This window comes from Rhinolophus hipposideros (assembly GCF_964194185.1).
Source record: "Rhinolophus hipposideros genome assembly, chromosome: 21".
NCBI lineage: Eukaryota > Metazoa > Chordata > Mammalia > Chiroptera > Rhinolophidae > Rhinolophus > Rhinolophus hipposideros.
This window is the reverse complement of record NC_138067.1, coordinates 7,201,546-7,215,144: the sequence shown is the minus strand read 5'-3', so window position 1 is coordinate 7,215,144 and position 13,599 is coordinate 7,201,546. Positions and strand designations below refer to the sequence as shown.

General features: G+C 33.9%; 1 protein-coding gene across 4 annotated transcripts in view; it reads right to left on the bottom strand.

Annotated features, from left to right (window-relative positions):
• RBL2 (RB transcriptional corepressor like 2) overlaps positions 1 to 13,599 on the bottom strand; it is a 48,210-nt gene that overhangs the window by 13,283 nt on the left and 21,328 nt on the right. For 3 of the 4 annotated variants that reach the window (XM_081031664.1, XM_081031663.1, XM_081031666.1), the window contains exons 11-20: positions 13,414 to 13,517; positions 11,594 to 11,731; positions 10,379 to 10,543; positions 9,755 to 9,866; positions 7,377 to 7,646; positions 6,893 to 7,179; positions 6,625 to 6,801; positions 1,668 to 1,739; positions 872 to 977; positions 87 to 292 (exon numbers count right to left, since the gene is read on the bottom strand). In XM_081031664.1, the coding sequence (XP_080887790.1) occupies positions 87 to 292; positions 872 to 977; positions 1,668 to 1,739; positions 6,625 to 6,801; positions 6,893 to 7,179; positions 7,377 to 7,646; positions 9,755 to 9,866; positions 10,379 to 10,543; positions 11,594 to 11,731; positions 13,414 to 13,517 (1,637 nt within the window). The remainder of the gene's footprint in view (positions 1 to 86; positions 293 to 871; positions 978 to 1,667; positions 1,740 to 6,624; positions 6,802 to 6,892; positions 7,180 to 7,376; positions 7,647 to 9,754; positions 9,867 to 10,378; positions 10,544 to 11,593; positions 11,732 to 13,413; positions 13,518 to 13,599) is intronic. The other variant, XM_081031665.1, reaches the window with a different exon arrangement.

Genomic DNA, 13,599 nt, shown 5'->3' with positions numbered 1-13,599 from the left:
GTTTACAGATGGAGCAGCTCAAATATAAGTGGATCCTTATCCCTCACAAGTGGAAAACAGCATGAAACTGTCCCCGTCACACTTACTATGTGTGCCTGTGAGTACTTCAGGGCAAACGTTCTCATGTGTTTTATGTAGATGTTGTTGTAGAACTGAATGAGGTCTCCCCTCTCTTCCTCCTCCATGTCACTGTTGGCACCTGTGAGGCAAGTAGGTGTCGGAGGGGCGCTGCTCGGCTGTGGAACGGGCAAGGTGCTGCTTGACCTCATGACAGGACTGGAGTCTCTGCTGGCTGCAGCCGGTAGCACAAAGGGTATTACAGACAGGCTAGTATTCCAGATTGTTTTTAAGAAGAAAAATTCAGTAGGATAAAGGCAAACAGCTACCTGCTCTGCTTGTAAATTGTATAATGGCAGCAACAGGGCACTTTACTTTTCATACCAGGATGCAAAGCACAGATAAGACATTAAGACATTAACTTTACCCACAGGCCATAAGTACTGAGTAGTTTATACTAATAAGTCATACCAGTTTTCTAGGACCTGAGCCCTGCATTAGTGGTGCAAACAAACAGGGATGGTGTTTCCATAGTATGGTTTCAATTGACATGCCAGACTTTTCTGGAACTCAGGCCACCGATTTCCTGCCTGAAATCTTCTCTAAATCCTCCAGAGAAAAATGTCATGCACAAACAACTTTGTGCCACTAAATTTAGAATTCTGTTTATTGGTCCAACAAATCCTTTGCCAATAAAATACTTTCACAGTTTCTTTAGTAGTAATTTAATTTAATAATCCTCAAGTCTTCTAGGCCTAAAAAATAAGAGAAGCTCCTAATTTTATTTTGTAATGTTCATAAAGATCTCACTTACTTCTGTCTTTGTTTAGTTCTGTTGGAGAATTCTGATGGCTTCTGCTATCACTACTGCCAGAATTTCTTCTTTTCCTTTTCCCTTTTATCAAAACACTTCTATACACCTTTAGAGAGACCATGAGAAAGGGACAGAAATTAGTATGTATTGAATGCATCCTAGACTTTATGACCTTGACATGTTATTTAATTCTCACAACAACCCTACGTAGTAATGGTCCTCCTCAGGGTAAGTTAGTAAAAGCAACCAAGGTCATATATCTACTAAATAACAGATCCAGAATTTACAAGGCCTGTCTGGCTTCAACTTCTAAATACTGCCTACAATACTGCAGAACAGTAATAGAACCCAACCATAAAAATGAAGTCATTCTAAGTCAAACACAAAGATCTCACATACCTACCTCTTTAAAGATAGATGAATAGTATTAAAGGTAAAGTGAGTTTTAAAATTTAATTTAATGTTATCTTGGTTAAATGTACAGTACTATGTTTCCTAAACCAGACTGAAAGGTGACATAGAAACCAAAGAACTTCCTAATTTACATCTTTCTTGTGATTACCTGAATTAAGAAGGAGTGAAATATTTCACATTAATTACCTTTTGGAGAAAAGAGAAATTAAACTAGTCAAGATGTGAAGTTGTCTGTCAATGATTAAATAAAGTTAAAGTGAAGACTTCCCTTAAAATCTTAGTTGTTTAACCTGGAGAAAAGTCTACAGAATTAACTGCGGTTAATGTTTTGTCATCAAAGACTTTAAGCTTTATTTTCAGCCCTTGGAGAGACTGTCATTACCTGGCTCCGCGCCTGGGGCTGAGTCCTATAACAACGCATAATATTCTGGAAAGACTTGTCTTCTTTTGTGACCTTGAAAATAAGAGTGTTCTGTGAGAGATATTGACTTCCAGCCAAATAAAGTGTGGAGCTCCATATACTTGCTCCACAATGAAATTAGTAAAAATTTTTATTAAAAAAACAGCCAGTTAATGTCTCTGGAAATGGTCCTAAGGACATAAAACAAATGATTATTCAAGAAAAGCTACTAAAATTCAACAACAGACAGTAATGGTATTTAAACCAAGACCTGGTATAAAAAATACAGCAACAAATGAAACATTCACTAGAGGGACAAAACAGTAGATTTAAACTGACAAAGAAAAAAAAATTAGCAAACTTAAAGACAGATTGTGCAATCCAAAGAGTAGAGAAAAAAGAATGAAGAAAAACTAACAGTTTCAGAGAGATGTGGAACACCATGATATTCATAATGTGAGTACCAAAAGGAGAGGGGCGAGAGAAGCAGAAAAAAATGTTTGAGGAAATAAAGGCTGTAAATTTCCCAGATTTTTTAAACATTAATCTACATATCCAGGAGCCTCAATGAAATCCAAGTAGGATGAATACCAAGAGATACACACCCAGAACACAGTCAAAATGCTGAAAGCCAAAGAAAGGGAGAAAATCTTGCAAGTATCAAGAGAAACAACTATTCGCTTGTTAGGGAACCCCAATAAAATAACAGCCGACTTCTCATCAGGAATTATAGAGGTGTAAAGAGGCAGTGGAACAAGACAGTCAAAGTACTCAAAGTAAAAAAACTAAAGAATCCAGTATCCAGCAAAGTTCTCTTTCAAAAATTAAAGTGAAATAAATATAATCTCAGATAAATAAAAACAGAACTTGCTGCTGACAGTCCCATATACAAGAATAAAAAAAGTTCTTCAAATAAAAGCAAGGCCCCAGACAATTCAAATAATCCTGAAGACAAAAAGCACTGGTAAAGATAATTATGTTACTATACAGTATAAAATGTATATTTCTTCTTCCTTAACTGATTTAAAAAGCAAATGTATAAAACAACATGTATGTAATATACTGTTGGACCTATGTAACACTACAGATATGATACATTTGCCAAAAACAGCACAAAGAAAACTAGGGGGAAATGACTCCAGATGACAACTTGAAACCACAGGTACCAATAAAGAGAATCAAATGGTAAGGTTAATACGACAAAAGCTATAAATAAATATTTACACTCCTTTCTCCTCTCAGCTTCTTTAAAAGTCATGAAATCATATAAAACAATACTGTATTGTTGGGTATATAACACTTATGGATATAATATGCATAACAATACCACACAAAGGATGAAAAGGAAAGTTATATAGCATTAACATTTAACACTTCTATATCTCACTGGAATTAAGTTAGTATAAATCTGAAGCTGATTTTGATAAGATGTGTGTGTGGGGCTTGGGGGACGTGAGATGTTAGTCGAGATGTTAGTCAAAGGGTACAAGCTTTTAGTTATGCTTGAGTTCTGGAGATCTAATATAACAGCGTATTATATTGTGACTATAGTTACCAATACTGTACCATATACTTAAAAGTTGCTTACTGTTAGTCTTAAATGTTATAACTACAAATAAAAAAGCAGTTATGTGAAGTGATGGATCACTTTATCACAATCATCACATTGTACACTTATATTTACACAATGTTATATGTCAATTATATCTCAATAAAGCTGAGGAAGAGAGAGATATAGATATGTATATGGTAAGCCCTAAAGTAACCACTAAGAAAATAAGTAAAAAAAAAAAGTGAAAAGCATTACTGAAATTAAAATGCCACATTTCAAACTATTCACCTAATGCAAATGAAAGCAGTAAAGGAGGAATAAGGACCAAAAAGACATGACTCTGGTGTGTGTGTGTGTGTGTGTGTGTGTGTATCAAGTAAAATAGACATAAATCCAGTTATAACAGTAACATTAAATATAAGTGGATTAAACAACACAAAGTCAAAAATTGTCAGCCTGGACAGAGATCCAAGTATATATACTCTGTCTACAAAACACACTTTAGATTAAAAAATACAAATAGGTTGGACAAAGAGGATGGAAAGAGATGTATCGTGCAAACTGCAACCCCCCCAAAAGCTAGGTGGCTTTACAAGTATACTATAAAGTATTTAGAACAAAACATAAGAGGGACATGTCATAATGATAAAATGGTCACTCTATCTGGAAGCTGTAACCATTATGAGCATACATGCACCTAATAATAGAGCACCAAAATATATGAAATAAAAACAGAGAAATAAAGGGAGGAATAGATGATTCAATAATATTTGTAGCATTCAGTATCTCGCCTTCAATAATGGATACAACTAGCATACTAACAAAACAGAAGACTTTAACAAAATCATAAAATAACTAAACCTAACAGGCACCTATATAACACTACACCCAATGACAACACAATATACATTCTTCTCAAATGCACATTGAACATTCTCTAGGACAGATCATTTGCTAGGCTATAAAACCTCAATAAATTTAAAAGGATTAAAATAATATAAAGTGTATTTTTTGACTGCAATTAACTGAAATTAGAAATCATTAACAGAAATTGGGGAAACTCACAAATATACAAAAATTGAAACAACATGCCTATATAACCAATGAGTCAAATCAAGAGAAATTAGAAAATACTTTGAGTGAAAATGAAGAGACAACATACCAAAATTTATGAGATGCAGCTAAAGCAGTGCCTAAAGGGAAATTCGTAACTGTTAATGCCTATGCCTATATTAAAAAATTAAAAAAGATACTAAATCAATTACCTAACCATCCATCTTAAGTCACTCATAAAAGAGCAAAAACTAAGCCTGAAGCAAGCAGACAGAAAGAAGTAATAAAGATTAGAGCATTAATAAATGAAACCAAAGGTAGTTCTACTGACAGATCTTTAGCTAGACTGATCAAGAAAAAAGAGAACACTCAATTACTAAGAAAATAAATTGACAAAGAAGAAAAAAGGCTATATGGGGATATTAGGAACAGCTGTGTTCCAACAAATTAGCCCAGAGGAAATAGACAAACTCTTAGAAAGATATAAACTACCAAAACTGATTCTAGAATAGATGATCTTAATAGACTTATAACGATAAAGAATTATTCCTCAAACTACCCACAAAGGAAAGCACAGGCCCCAGTGCCTTCACTGCTGAATTCTAACATTTATAGAATACCAATTTTTCACACACAAACTTCCAAAAAATAGGAAGGAACCCTTCCCTGTTCATTGAGTCTAATATCCTGATAACAAAAACCAGACCAAGCCTGTTTCTTTTTAACAAGTAAACTATAGACCAATATCACTTTATGAATAGGACAAAATTCCTCAACAAAATACTACCAAATCGAACCTAATACCATATAAAAAGAATTCTCAACCAAGTAGGATTTACAGTAGGAATGCAGGAATGCCAAGTTGGTTTAATGTATGAAAAGCAGTCAAACCTCTTAGAAGAAAATGGATAAAACTTCAAAACCTTGGATTTGACAAAGCATTCTTAGATATGACACCAAAAGCACAAGCAACAAAGGAAAAATAAATTGACTTCATCAAAATCTAAATATTTTATAATTTAAATAATGTTATCAAGTGAAAAGATAACACACAAAATGAGAAAATATTTGCAAATGGCGTATCTGATACGGGAGTTGTATTCAGAATATATAAAGAACTCCTACAACTCAACAACAAAACAAACAATTCAAAAATGGGCAAAGGGTTTAAACAGATACTTCTCTAAAAATATAGAAAGACCAGTAAGCAAATGAAAAGATGCTCAACATCATCAGTCATCAAGGAAATGCAAATCAGAACTACAATGAGATAGCACTTCACACCCACTAGGATGGTCAAAATCAAAAACTTAGATAATAGTGGCCAACACACAACAAAAGACGCTCAACATCATTAGTCATTAGGGAAATACAAATAAATTTAAACCATGATAAGGTACCAGTCAATACCCAGTAGGATGGCTAAAATGAAAAAATGGAGAATAACAAGCTGGCAAGAAGGAATGAAACTGGAACTCTCGTGCACTGCTGGTGAGAATGTAAAATCGTAGAGCTAGTGTGAAAAACAATATAGAATTTCCTCAAAAAATTAGACGTAGAATTACTATATAACCCAGCAATTCCATTTTTGGGTATAAATACAAAAGAAGTCAAACAAAAAACTCGAAGAGATTTGTATACCCATGTTCACAGCAGCATTATTCACAATAGCCAAAAAGTGGAAGCAACCCAAGTGTCCATCAGTGGATGAATGGATAAAGAAAATGTGGTCTATCCATGCAATGGAAAATTATTCAGCCTTTAAAGGGAAGGAAATTATAACTCACACTTCAACATAGATGAATCTTGAGAACATTATATTAATTGAAACAAACCAATCCCCAAAAAACATATATTGCACAATTCAACTTATATGAGGCACTTAGAACAGTCAGACTCATAGACACAAAGTAGAATGGTGATTAACAGTCACTAAGGAGCGTGGAGAAATCAGAACCTTCATTTATTGCTGGCAGTTCCTTAAATGGTTAAACACAAGAGTTACCATATGACCCAGGAATCCATGCCTAGATACATACTGAAGAGAAATGAAACTGTCTGTGTAAAACTTGTGCACAAATGTTCATAAATAGCCAAAAAGTGGTTAACAGTCATCAACTGATGAATGGATAAACATCATATACTGATACAATGGAATATGATGTTCTAAAATTGACCATGGTGATGGCTGCACATATCTGTGAATACACTAAAGTCTACTGCATTTACATTTTGAGTGAATTATGTGGTATGTGACATATCTCAATAAAGCTGTTAGAAGTTCTGACAGTAAGGAAGTAGCATCTTTTTTCCTCTTATGTTCAAAATACTCACTTTTGCCATCACATAAATGGCACACATTAACAACTGGTCCAGATGTCTGTCCATCATGAGTTCAGGACACTGAATTATGGAGAATTCAAAGCAGGTCCAGATTTTTTTTCTTAGTTCATCTGAAATATCCAGTTTAGCACAAAGATCCCGAAGGCGGACACCTGCTAAGTGGTAAACCTAGTAGATAAACAAAACCATTTCAAACATTGTTTATCTAACACTTCTATTTCCCAAGCTCATCACCTGGTAAGGGTACCTGAAATATTACCTTTCTAAAGAAAAGTGATAAAGAGCTGGTCTTCCTGGGTCTAATACTGCTGCTGGTTAAAGGTAGGCCTTGTTTCTGCTGTTGTCCACCTGGGGAAATCTGTTGAATGGCCACCTGACCAGGGGGGACTTGCAAGGTTGTTCCTGTCACCTGTTGTTGAGAGCTCAAACTTCCAGCCAGGGCTTGAGCACTGAGGGGTTGGATGGAGCCAGTCACTGCTGATGCCTGCCCCCCAACATTGACTTGGACTGGGAAGAATGTTATCCCTCCATTTTCATTGGCAATACCTACAGTTTGTTACAAAGAAAAAAAGCAGGAAGAAAGCGTTGCTAACACAAGGTTCTCCAGGCACAGGTTTCCAGTTTCTCCCCTCCTAACCTTCTTCCTCCCACACTTCTATCATCATTCCAGCCAAAACTCAGGTAACTTTCCAATAAATGCCACAGAGAAAGAAGAACTCAATATCTAACTCTGCCTTCCTTACCTTGTACCGGAATAGTCACAGTTTGTCCATTGTTGGCTGTGACCGTGGCTGTTGCCATGGTGACCAAAGTCTGTCCCGGAACTGGTGTGACAGAAACAGCCTCCCCAGATACATTCTGCACAGGGACAGCATTGACTAGGGGCTGTGGGGGAACGCGCCCAGGTGTACCTCCGTCAGAGGGGCTGTCGTTCTCAGCGAACAGCCGTCTCCTGGTAGAGCTGGCCGTTGGGGAGCTGTATCTGTCATATAATGTGGTTGGAGATGGCATGCCTAGGGTCAGAAAGAAAAACAGTTTAACTCAAGCAGACAGACCTGACTTCGATCCAAGCTGTTATGTACAAAATTAATTAGTGTTTGAAATACTTCATAATTTAAAAAGCAAACAGAAATTATAGGAGTCACATCATAGCTACTTTCAACAAATGAAAATTCAACTGCACACTATTGTGAGCAAAATGTAAAGAAAGATTTTTCTCTCTTTGTCTCACATAACTCCACGCCACCTAAGGCTCATTCAAACTAGACTTTGCCCTCCAAGACTATAGGGCCTTCATGATTTAGTGCTAATTTAAAGAATTTTTCTATTTTTTCCATAATATTTTTGACCAGATTCAATTTCTACCTAACACTCATGTAAAACATGATTTCACTGTAAAGCCACTAGTGGATAAAGGGACTTGATATGCTATGGTATCATCTGGGAGCACTTCCCCCAGTTTTATGAATCTTCATCTTTGTCTTTTTCCCCATATAGAAAATTACTAAAACTCAATAATGTCCTTCAGCAAGAAGAGACTTATGTCTTCTAAATTCAATTAAGCTTAGTTTATTATTTTTTAAACAACTTTATTGAGATATAATTCTCATACATTTCACCCATTTAAATTTGTTCAATGGTTTTTGGCATATCACATTGTCATTTTTATTTAATTGTGGTAAAATATATGTAACATAATTTGCCATTTTAACTACTTAAGTATACAATTCATTGGTATTAATTACATTGACAACGTTGTACAACGATCACCATTATCTATTTATGAAACTTCCCAAACAGAAACACTATTAACCATATGGCTTAGTCTACATGTATTGTCTACATCTACTTAACATGTATTGTTAAGCAGTCACACCAATGTCTGAATTTCTGAGAAGTACTCCTTTCCCTCTTTCATCTCTAGCTGTAAAAACTACACATCAGTGGGTCTTTTTAATTTAAAAATATATGTAGGGATATCATAAGAGGACTGACAGAAGTAGTCCCGGTAGACTGTGGCTTAACATTTCAATTTCCTGATGATACAAACAAACAAATTTACTAGATTTGTGTTTGGAACAAAGCTGCAGAGTCAGAAAGAGTGCACTGCGATCATTATCTTATAAATTATTAAGAGACCTCATGAAAATAGAGAAGTGACAAGTACAAAGAAAATGGAAGTTTAAAGTCAAGTCCTAATCTTGACAGAAACAGGACTGAGGATGACCAGCTGTCAGCCATGGGTCTGAGTGGATAACATGCAGAAAAATAGTTACACCATCACGACTCCTCTTTCAAACATGAGGAAGGTTTCCTAGAGTTCATCCATCTGTATTGAGTATGCACTGACAGAGTGATTCCTGATTTTAAAACTGATCTTTCTTCTGTAGCCAGTGCTTATCAATTCCATTAAAAAGTTGATCTAGAAACAAGAATATCCTTAATAGCATCCAAGGATTTAGAGCTCTGTGAATTTACAGACTTGCTTTTTAAAAAGTAGTTTTATCTCAAGTATGAAAATTTAAACCTTGCACTTGGCAGATGTCAGAAAAAGCTGCCTAAAACATAATCAGAGGAATAGCAAAACTTTCTGTGCTTCTTGGGCCAGCACTGCTGTCACATCAACCAGGCTAGCACAGCTCAACTGAGAAGAGTCAGGTGAGCATGCCCAGGCCGGTCAGTCCTCGTAACTCACTGGCTTGTCTGTACCTAACTGGATCATATCTTTAAGAAGCCTCTGTTTCTTCTTTTACAAGTACTACCTCTTCAAAAATGTACAGAAATCACCTGGCATTCTATCACCCAACAATAATCATTCTTAGTAGTTCAGGTTTTTTCCACTTCAGCCCTTTTGTATTATTATATATAAACACACCCTTATAAAACAGGAATCACATCAATACATAGTATTTTATCTTTTTATAAAGATACGTGTTATAGCATACATTTTCCTGTCTTCTTAAATATTCTTCAAAAGCATTATTTTTAAGTGACCCATATGGCACAGTAATGTACAGAATATTTTCTTCTATATATACACTATCAACTTCTACTTTTAGATGGAATTTAAATTCCCAGCTATCTGGCCCCACAAATGTTTGCTGTAGTATTTTAAACTTACTCCTTCCAAGTCCTCCAGTGTCAGCACGAACTTCACTCACCCTTCTTGGAGTCAAAGGGGAGCTAGCAATACAAATCTCATCTGCTCTTTCCAGATTCTGAGGTGGCATGACCTACATAAAGGATTGTTTACATAGAATGCCATTATTCCAACAAGTATTATATCTAAAAATACACTAACAATCTAAGGTGAAAAAAACTATCTTTGCTCATCAGATATTCCTATCAGGTATCTTTTCCACTTTCACACTAACGTTAAAAACAAAATTCTGGCAGTCTTACACAATTCAAAGCCTATAAGCAGATATTAAATATGAATCAACCTTCCTTACTTATTTAGAGAATTAGAGTATCAACCATTCTTAAGTACAGAAACTTGATTAAGAAATCAAGACAGAACATTGAATTCTTATTCTGTCACTGAAAACTTGGGGCAATCACAAATTATTTCTGATTCTTGTTTCCTATTAGCTATACAGGAGATTATACCATATAAAACCTAGTTGCCACCTCCCAGCCCTGCATAAGAAAGACACTAAATTTAATTGCTCTCTGTGAAAATTATGAATAGGCTAAATATTGACGTACTTTTGTTATAGAAAGATGTTAAGATATTTTCACAAACCTCTTCACATGTAGGAACTCTGTTTTCATTGTCTCTAATTCTGTCCCAGAGCGGAGACTCTGGTTTCCATGCCAAATGATCTAAGATCTGTTCTTCAATCTCATTAAGGTGTTTTACCACCTCTCTGCAAAGGCCATCTTCTGCTCTAATGAATACTTCTATCACCTGAAATAAAGAAAAATGCCCCAGTTTGTTTAATAAAAATAACTAGTTTTTACAAAAAAAATGAAGTATGAAAACAAAATGGGTACATTTAATTTTTTTTTACTTATTTAGATACAACAAAGACAATTTATAAAAAATTACAAGTTTAAAGAATTATACTATTTTGAAACAGCTGCTCTTTCTTTCACTGTCTTTATAAATAATTATTAAGCTACATATGAATTATATAAAACCTTGTATAGTATTTCAAAAAATTTTATATGTAAAAACACGGTTTGTCTATTGGGGTTGAACACATTACTCTTTAAATTTCATATCTGAAAACTCTAGACATTCATCTGTCACTATAAAAATTATTTTTGACTGCTATATCTGAAATAAGACAAATTCATACACTAAATCAGTATCAACAACGAAACAACTACCAAATAAATGCCACAACTCAGTGCTTCTACATAATAAGTGAAAGAGAATTTTTATGTTTCTGAAAGACACATTCAATGTTATTTAATTTCCATAAAATAAAAAAAGAAATTGCTATACAAGATTACCCAGTGATATGTTTATTACTTTTTTAAAGCTTTCTGAGTTCATAAAATGAAAGTATTCTAAAAGCTTTTATGAAAAGTACAGCATAGGAAATATAGCATAGGAAATATTGTAATAACTATGTATAGTGCCAGTTGGGTACTAGACTAATCGGGGGGATTACTTTGTAAATTATATAAATGTCTAACCACTATACTGTACACCTGAAACTCATATGATATTGAATGCCAACTGTAATTGAAAAAAAAAGCCTTTATGAAATAAAAGGAAGGATAAAATGAAGCTTTTATCCAAAAGTAGATCTTTATACTACAGCAAAAAAATTTATATAGTTCTTACGGACTCTATTGCTCCTCTGCTCCCCAAATAGAATAGAAATTATTAAATGTGTAATTAAAACTAGAAGAAATGTATATATTATATATTAAAATGAACTAGATGGATAACAGGAATTTGGTCTCATCTACAATTTCTTCATCAGTATCAGATTTTCAAAAATACCTTATAAAAATGATAAAGTGGCACATCAAATATTTCAGTAATGAATGGAAAATTCCCAGGAGGCTTGTAAGAAAAAGTGACGACCTCAAGGCAGCAGGCCAAGAGCGATCTGTGAAATGCATCTTGTTCCAAAATGCCCTATAAAACAGATTAACAGTGAGAAACATTAGCCTACTCTGTACATTTCATACCCAGTTAAGTTAAATAAAAATACCAAAGAAATCTTATTTTCTGAGTTAGTGAGAAGTGTGTGCTTATTTTCTTAGAAAACTTTTCTTTGTAAGTCCATTTTTTAGCTAAAAGCATTATTAAAGGAATGTATAAGAACTTTAAAACATCTTACATATTATGAAATATAGCTAATAAAAAAGATTACATCCCTAACCAAAATACACATACATCATCCTGTTGCTTAGAAAAATAATGATGTGGAAATATGAGACAAAACAGTATTTACAGTTAGAGGCCACTGTCATAAAGAGATAGCTGGAAGGAAAGCAGATGACTTGGCCAGATGGTAATGGACCAAAAGTCAACATGTTTATTCAGGGTGACATAATCACAAATGATTTTCATTTATTTTATTTGCTGATTAATTTTCCAAAATTGTACATATTTATTATTTTTGAATTAAAAAGTTACATAGACACCAAACACATAGGCAACAAGAGAAAAAAATAAAACAGACTTCATTAAAATTAAAAACTTTTGTGTTTCCAAGGATGCTATCAATAAAGTGAAAAAGAAAACCTCCAGAATGGGAGAAAATATTTGCAAATCATATATCTGATAAAGGATTAATGAGAATATATACCAAGAAGAATTGAAAGCAGGGACTCAAATAGATACCTGTATACCACAATAGCCAAAAGGTGCAAAAAAACTCAAACGTCCATCAACAGACGAATATATAAACAAAATGTAATATATACACATACATGTGGTGTGTGTGTGTGTGTGTGTGTGTGTGTGTGTGTGTATTATTATTCGGCCTTAAAAGGAATGAAATTCTGATACATGCTACAACATGGATGAATCTTAAAAACGTGCTAAATGAAATAAGCCAGACATAAAAGAATGAATATTGTATGAATATATAAGGTACCTAAAATAGATGAATTAGTAGAGACATAAAGTAGAACAAAGGTTACCAGTTACTACAGGGAGTAGTGAATGGGGAATCATCATTTAACGGGGACAGACTATCAGTTTGGGATGATGAAAAAGTTCAAAGATGGCCAGCGGTGAGGTTTGCACAACACTGTGAATGTACTTAACTGCTTAATGCCATTGAATTGTGCACTTAAAAATGCTTAAGATAGTAAATTTTATGTATCTTTTACTACAATGAAAAATTTTTTAAAACAAATCTTTAGGTGAGTATACAGGTATTCACTTATCAGCCCCTAAACTACAGCTATGTTTTATACATACTTTTGTATGTGTTTCAAAATTTAAAAATTTGTCATAACCAGCTTTTTAAATTCCTATAGCCATATTTTATATATAAAAAAGAAATGTAAATAGTTATAAGAAATAAGAACAATTACTGGTCAATTTTGTAATTTTCTTTAAACGTTTATATTAAAGTTCTTTCTAGTCAATACTCAATTTATTCTTGCTAAATAAGGCTGAAATAAAAACTCTATGTTATTTAAAGACTCAATTAAAGTTAAGTGTGAATGTTTTACTCCTTGACTATAGAGCTTTACTACCACAGAATATTTCCTTACAAATAGCCTTTTTTTTTTTTTTTGGTGGGTCAGGCTGAAAGAAACTACATTTTATTGTGCTGATCAATACACTGGTTATTTACTCACAGATAAATCCATGTCTCCCAGCCTTTTTTGTTCCTGCTCAATAACAGATTCTAATACTTTATAGTAAAGCATCTCTGCAAAACGAAAATGTTTGCTGGCAATTTCTGTATAAATAATAAAAAAACACAAATCACATGTAAAGAAAAATATTGTGGAAAATGAGGATTCATCCCATCCCTCCTTAAA